At 37.0% G+C, this 7,468-nt stretch overlaps 1 protein-coding gene across 1 annotated transcript; it reads right to left on the minus strand.

Moving 5' to 3' along the window:
* On the minus strand, nt 1-6,687 carry slc25a43 (solute carrier family 25 member 43). The gene is made up of 5 exons (XM_067599560.1): nt 6,202-6,687; nt 3,722-3,963; nt 3,322-3,494; nt 1,328-1,462; nt 1-756 (listed from the first exon to the last, which is right to left on the minus strand). Exons 1-5 carry the CDS (start codon nt 6,471-6,473, stop codon nt 544-546), a joined length of 1,035 nt encoding a protein of 344 aa, XP_067455661.1. The 5' UTR covers nt 6,474-6,687; the 3' UTR covers nt 1-543.
* Between the last annotated feature and the right edge of the window lie 781 nt (nt 6,688-7,468).

The following is a 7,468-nucleotide window of genomic DNA, read 5'->3' on the forward strand; positions in this document are numbered from 1 at the left end:
TGTCAGTAAAAAGAAAATTTTAATGTTTTAAGCACATTTCTTCAATCACAATCAACATTTTGCCTTTTTTATACATTAAAAATATAATCTATCACACAAAATTGCATATTATACAACAATATCAAACATTCATGATGCTTACATTTTAATTTATGACATGAAAGAGCATTTTCAACGAATACACTATGGCAATATGTAATGTCTTTGCCGCAATAACTGAAATAAGCCCCAAAATAAGTAAGTAACTCTTAAGGCACATGATATTAAGTTAAAGACAGTCATGAAAATACATTGTGGTTGAGTGAACAAACCATTTACAAACAATACTGTCAGATAAAATAACAATGTTCTGAAGGAGGTAGACCGTTGCTGCCGGGAGAAACAGTAAATATGTGTTAACTGCTGTAATGAAGATATAACACTGGGAAAACAATGTTATATATTACTAGTCTCTTAAGTCCAACAAATACTCCTGACTCAGTTTGCTGGTCAAGTGTGGTCAGCAGCCGATACTTTTCACAAGACATCTTCTCATATGAAGTTTCACCAGCGGTTTCCAAAGGACGACTCCCCTGACCCAAAATTCCTGTTTTTCAAGTAGCGCTTCACCTCTTGCAGCTCGTATGGCCCTAGGCTCTGGTCGACCCCTGGAGCAAGTTTGTAGCTCAGAGGTGAGATGATGTACCCGTTGCGGTAAAGGCAAACCTGCTTACACATCTCAAAGCAGGTGAAGAGAAGGCCAAAGTAGGGAACAATCTGTGAAGGGATAACAAGAGGTTAAAAAAAAAGACTTGACTGTAGTCCGCATTCTCAATCATGAGGTTAAAAGCCTTCACCATAGATCCATGGCACATAGTTTACAGTGTGTACAATGTTGTGAAATGTATGAGCTTTATTTTACTTCAGATTGAGGTAAAAGGCTTCTCCTGACAAGGCTTTACATCTATAAAACAACGTACAGCCATCATGACATTTGCAGCTGAAATCGGAGAGCGGAGCATGCTGTTCCACAGACAGACTTTGCTCACCTTGCTCGTGATATTCCTGCTATGAATTACACACTGAAGATTGTTTTCCATGCCCCCCCCCCTCCCCCCCACTGCCCCTTTTGCGTAGGCAATGGGTTACAATACTTTCACAGGCGTACTCATGTTCCTAAGGGCACGTGCAGTGCAGTTATTTCAGTTCCTATTACTTGTCTGTAGCGCAAGATAAAGTAGACCTATTTTAGCCATATAAATGATAAGTTAGTGTAAATGTAAGTGTGACTGAGTTCATAAATAAACAGAAATTAAACTGTATGGCAAATTATCCACAGACACTGTACCTTTATTGTGTTGGCAGTAAGACCGTTCCACAGTGAGAGGACGCCCTTGTTTCTGACCACCTGTATGAAACAGTCAGTCACTCCATTGAAATGAACGTCAACTCCACCAAAATGAGGGAGACGGGCACTCTGCGCCTGAGGAAAGAATGAAAGTGAGAATGACTGAAAGTGATACCACTTGTCTATAAAGTGAAGTGTAGAAAAGTCAAGTGAAGCGTGACAGGACAGCAGTATATCAGTGTTTGTGTGTGTGTGGTTGATTGCTGATTTAATCAACTTCTCTTTTCAACTTTGAGCAACTTTTTAACATTTGTACAGCAAGTGACCTGAACAAACCTGCAAAATATTACATTTCTTTAAGAATGACAATAATATTAAATCAAATGAAGGGACAACACCAACTTAGAATAAACAGAATTATGTCCTTTTGAGAATAAAGTGGAAAAAGAACTTAAAATCAGTCACACAGGAGATGAAAAGAAAAGAGGAAGCTTTTAAAAGTGATAAATGATTATGTTAATCACATTGTGTACTAAAAAGCTTCCTGTGTGAAATAGTCAAACTGTGTCCTTTGCACAACTCTACAGCCTGACAGCCGTGTGACAGAGGAAATATATCTTTAGAAGTTTCAAGGTTCCCAAAGCGAGCATGCATCCACAAGGCTTTTAGACTGTTCAAACAGCTTCATTTGGAGATAAAACATTAAGCTAACTTGTGAGTTAAACAATACTTCACCTAAAGCATTACCTTAAGCTTCTGCAAACACACTCACTAGCTTCCCCATCATCTATTCTCTGCCTGATGTTTAATGTTTAGCTCTTTTCATGACAGAGACTATAGCAGAAATTATGTAGTGTTTCTGTTTATTGTAAGGCGATGTAATGGTTTCATGAAATGGACACATAAAGCTGTCTCTTTGCCTGGTGTCCAACAGTAACTGGCTATCTTTAGAGAACTTATCTATAGCTTCTGCAGACCAGGGACACATTCACATTCCCAGCTGCTGTTGAACCTTGTGGTAGCTAATAATAGTTAGATAAAACCGGATGTAGTATTCTGTCCTCTGCAGCGCCATTGTTCCCCAAGTGTCCTTCCAAACATACAGAATATATGTGAAACGTGATGTAAGGGCGATACATGCAGACTAAGCATGTTTACATACAACCATGAGTATTTTAACATGTGGAAAATGTCCTGACTCTTTAAATGTCTATAGGTTTAATCATTTTTAAAGATAACATGAAGAAACTTACTACCAATGCTATTCTGGTTTATTTGATTAACAAATTAAACTTTCCGTGATCCCATACATGAGTGACCAAGTGAGACCAGCATTAATTTAAATAAACCCTCACTGCCCCCTGATGGACTAAATATGGAAATACAGCCAGCACTGTAGCCTTGTTTTGTTTAGTTATTTTCTACAGTTATTTCAGTTATGAACAATAACAAAACACTTGTCATAACAGACAAATTTAATGATTATCTGATTTAATTGAAAGGTCTGTCAAACTATCTCCTGCATTATTCCTGTGATGTTGAATGCAGTCACATTGAAATCTTGCTATTATATATTTCCCTTTAAAAGGCCATAATAACACAACTAACCACCAAAATATATAAGTTCAACCGAGAGCCTAATGACGAGTAGTTGACTTCCTGGCTAAAAGTTTTGACGTCTTCTGTGTTCTTTAATTCTTCTTCTTCTTGTGGATGTTGTTGCTGTATTATTGTATTATTGTGTTAATGTTTTGCCGTCTCCTGTTGCTATTTGTCTTTGTGGCATCTTGTTGTCTTCTGTCTGTAATTTTCAACCATCACTTCATTGGTTTAAGAACATCTGGCTAACACTGGTATACTTACAGAAATGTTGATTATTGTTCATTGTCCTTATAAATAAATGAAATAAAACTGATCTCTTTTTTAAAAAACACGTCTGTTTCAGTTCTCCTATAAATCATAGCCCACATGTGGAAAGTTCTCTGGTAATTCACCTGCATCTTCCGTTTAACAGTTTCAAAAGGGTAGGAGAGGGTTTGAGCCACTCCTGCTGCAAGACAACCATTGATGAAGTTCTGGAGGGAAGAGAAGCGAGAAGGAGGCTCCTGCCACAGCTTGTCCAAGTTCATGTAGACCGCATAGCATCCAACAGAAAAGGGAAATGCACCTGCAAGTTACAGTAAAATGCACCATTAATGACAGAAATGCCCTTAATGAGGGGTGGATATTAATATTTTGGTCACTCGCCCACCAGAACTACTTAACTGTTAGGTCTGTGCCAACATCATTAGGCCACATTAAAAACTTTTTCCAAGTGAAAAGCAGAGCTCCTCTTAACAGCATTAATGTTTGATATGTTAACATTAATTCATTTGTAGGAATATGCGTACACACCTAAGACAGTGAGGGAAAAGCCCCTGTAGAGAGCAAGCAGCCCTTCATTCCTGGAGATCTTTGAGAGAGTGTGAACAACGCCGACATACGTGGGCTCTCTGCAGTTCTGAACGATGAGTCTGGTCTCTGCCACCTCCAGAGGATACGTGACCAGAGCAGCGGCAACGCCAGCTAGTCCACCAGCGAATATGGCCCTCCACTGAGAGATGAAGCCCAGTTCATCCATGTGTAGGTGGACTATCCTGCACACAGAGGAGGGAAAAACCAAAAACACTTAATTGTAGGGAATGCATTGATCAGACAGTAAACCCATCTCCCATTTGTCCTGGTAATTTGATGGCATTGTTTGACAGATGTAAGCTTTAAGTGCACATATTCTGTTTTTAATTTATGTTTACTTTGTTGTAGGGCTGCAACTAACCAATATTTTCATTATCGCTTAATTTGTCAATTAATTGATTAGTTGTTTGGTGTATAAAGTGTCAGAAAATGGTGAAAAATGGTGATCACTGTCTCCTGACACCCAAGATGGCATCTCGACCAACAGTCCACAACCCAAAGATATTCTGTTTGCTTTCATAGAAACAAGAAAATATTCACATTTGAGAAGCTGGAACCATAGATTTGCACTTTTTTTTTTCTTAAAGAAGGACTCCAAATAAATAATCAATTATCAAAATAGTTTATCATTAAAATAATTTATCATTGACATTTGCTGGTTCCAGCATCTCAAATATAAGGATATGCTGCTTTTCTAGACTATGTATTCATCAAAAACAAACAAACAAACAAACAAAAAACAGCAAAGAAAATCATCCTTATTGGCAGCCCAAGCTCAATCTATTGTTTATTAAAGTTTTAATGCATGTATTAATGCTATAATTATGAAGTATTTTTAAAGATCAATATTAAGAAGTCTGCACCAAACAGCCAATGAATAACTCAGGTCATGTGTGTGCAAAAGGACACTATGTACTATTCAGCACGGTGTATAGTCAACACTACGTACAGTCAGGATGAGGTGTTAACATGAACACGTGTCCGTCCTGAAACGTGACAAGGTGTCTAATGATTGTCCGACTACACACAGCTGAATGTATTTATGACTGTACGACGGATTACTCGCTGACTTGTGTGTTTATTTATCAGCCACGCTGTCGGCACTGCAGTATGTTTTGTCCTGTAGTAACCCAACAGAAATATGCAGGGGTTGTCTGCCCTGAGTTCAGCCTCGCAGGCAGCACTTCCTCTCATGACGAGTATGAATGTTTTCCTCTAACACAGGACTGTCAAAATCCAAGTAGAATCCTACCAGCAGTCAAACATAAATATCTATGTATAAGACATAAACTTATATTAGGGTTGCAAAAAATATTTTCATTATTAATTAATCAGTTGATTGTTTTTTTAACAATTAATTGTCATCAACCATTTTTGTCCAGAGAATGTCATGAAATAATAATAAAAAATGCCTATCATAATTTCCCACCTATGTTATCATATTCAAATTGGTTGTATTGTCCAACCAACAGGCCAAATTGAATTGCATTATTTAATTAAGGACATCTATAGAGGAAGGAAGCCCAGCTGTAGTGAGCAAAGCCAGTTTGCCAGCTAGACGGTTTCATTTCATTCAGTGGAGAAAAAAATAACTTTTACTACATGATGATAGATCATCATTCGATTTTCATAAGAATAATTCTTTAAAAAGTGCTATTTTAGCTGTAAATATTGAGACTGTGGTTGCAACTGATTATTTTCATTATAATTTTTCTTGTTTAATCTATAAAATAATGAAATGTCCATTACAGTTTCTAATAAACCACAATAAGTTTTCAAATGTCTCGTTTTGTCTGACCAAAGATAATCAGTTTACTACATATAAGAAACAGAAAACTAGCATATTTTCACATTTGAATGCAGGACTGTGCTCTTATTTTTATAGCATTTTCACTTCAAAAACATGAAAAGATTAAGAAAATAACAAAAAGGCTTTGATAAATTTTCAGTCAACTGAGTAACTGATAAAATAATCTTTTTACCGCTAGTGTGAGGAGATTGTTGGGGGTAGAGGTGAAGAACCTGTGAGACAAAACTCAGGACGAAGCTCAACCCATTAAATTTAAATATCGACAGAGAAAATAAAGCCCTCTGATTGGCTGAAAATAGGTGGTGTTCATCGTTACGGTAAAAGAGGAAGTACATGTTTACCTGCAAGATAGAAAGTAAACACACTACTTAAATGAACCATTTACTTTATTTTCACATTTCAAACAATTGTTAAGGTGAATATCGTTGTTTCCGCTGATGAACATAATATGTCTTCCTCACTGTTCGCCAAACAAACTTGCTAAATCAACGTCAGCTGGTCAAGTTGGCTAACGGTAATAATAACAGCAGAAACACTGGGTAAAACTCACATGAAGCAACCACTAGATATGTTATGAACTAGACACAAAATGACAGTCAAATATACTTACTTTTTATATGTTGCCAGGTGGACTGCAGAGTAGGGAAACAACCGGAGACAAGACACGAGATTTCCCTTCCAAAATCCCCGAAGTCCTTCATTCTGGTAGATGAGGAGAAAACTTTGCCAAAAACCTCTTTTACAATGAAAAGTGCCCACCTGGCTTTTGATTTTCACCACCTCCAAAGGTGACGTGACGGTTTTACTGAAAAATCCGGCGAAACCGACGCACAAAAAGCTCTGAGACCTCGTTAGTCTGTCGTCTTTTTTAACAGAGGCCATCCTTATTTTGGCCTTCCTCAAAACAGTCTGGTTAATGAGATGATTTCAGTTCTCTCAGAGGGAACAGAAAGGATTTGTTTTGTACAGCTTAGACATCTAAATATAGAGCCCGAGGAGGTATATCCGTCTCATGTCCAGACCAGCGGTGTAATGTGACACATTCACGTCAGTAGAGGAGCTGAAGCGACGGCACAGCAACACTAGAGGGCGCCCTTTGACCTCTTCTTCTTCTTCTTCTTCTTCTTCTTCTTCTTCTTCTTCTTCTTCTTCTTCTTCTTCTTCTTCTTCTTCTTCTTCTTCTTCTTCTTGCCTTTTTCCTTAATTTTTTTCTTATAACAATACAAAGATATAATTAAACAATAAGATATCATAAGATATCAATCAATAAGATATCAGATATTAATATAAACAAACATACAAATAGGGAAGTAAAAGGATAAACAATAAAATAAAAGAAAAGGATTAAATGAATAAATAAACAATATGACAAAACATGCCAGGGGTCACCATAAATAAATAGAAAGTAACATAAGTGAAAACATTAAATTAGCACACTTCTTCTTCTTCTTCTTCTTCTTCTTCTTCTTCTTCTTCTTCTGTTGTTTAATGAACAACAGAATGGTTACTATACTATTACATTAAATTATCCTATTGAGTCCTGTGTTTTCTAAAACTCTGAGCATAGCCATGTACCCTACATCACCTGAACTCTTCTGCAACATTCCTCTAATATCTAGTCTCATGTGATTCCTTTGGAGTGTAATTTTAAGAGTCTGTCTCTCTTGTTGATATCTAGGACAATATAAAAAATATATGCTCCTTGGTGAAGCCTTCAAAACAACGATTGAGTGAGATATATTATCCTCTGCCGGGTCAGATTTGTTGTCATATGTATGAACAGTGGAGGGAGATGTATTCAGATCCTTGATTTTAGTCAAACTATCAATGTTGCAATATAACAATGATAGTAAATTTAATTTGGGCTTACAGCACCA

This window comes from Thunnus thynnus, chromosome 9 (genome assembly GCF_963924715.1).
Source record: "Thunnus thynnus chromosome 9, fThuThy2.1, whole genome shotgun sequence".
NCBI lineage: Eukaryota > Metazoa > Chordata > Actinopteri > Scombriformes > Scombridae > Thunnus > Thunnus thynnus.

Excerpts from the sequence above, each read along its gene's own strand:
- slc25a43 (XM_067599560.1), bottom strand. The coding sequence starts at position 6,473 with ATGGCCTCTGTTAAAAAAGACGACAGACTAACGAGGTCTCAGAGCTTT. Across the intron at positions 3,495-3,721 it reads CTTTTCCCTCACTGTCTTAG|GTGCATTTCCCTTTTCTGTT; the intron begins GTGTGTACGCAT and ends TGTAACTTGCAG. Across the intron at positions 1,463-3,321 it reads CTGTTAAACGGAAGATGCAG|GCGCAGAGTGCCCGTCTCCC; the intron begins GTGAATTACCAG and ends TTCTTTCCTCAG.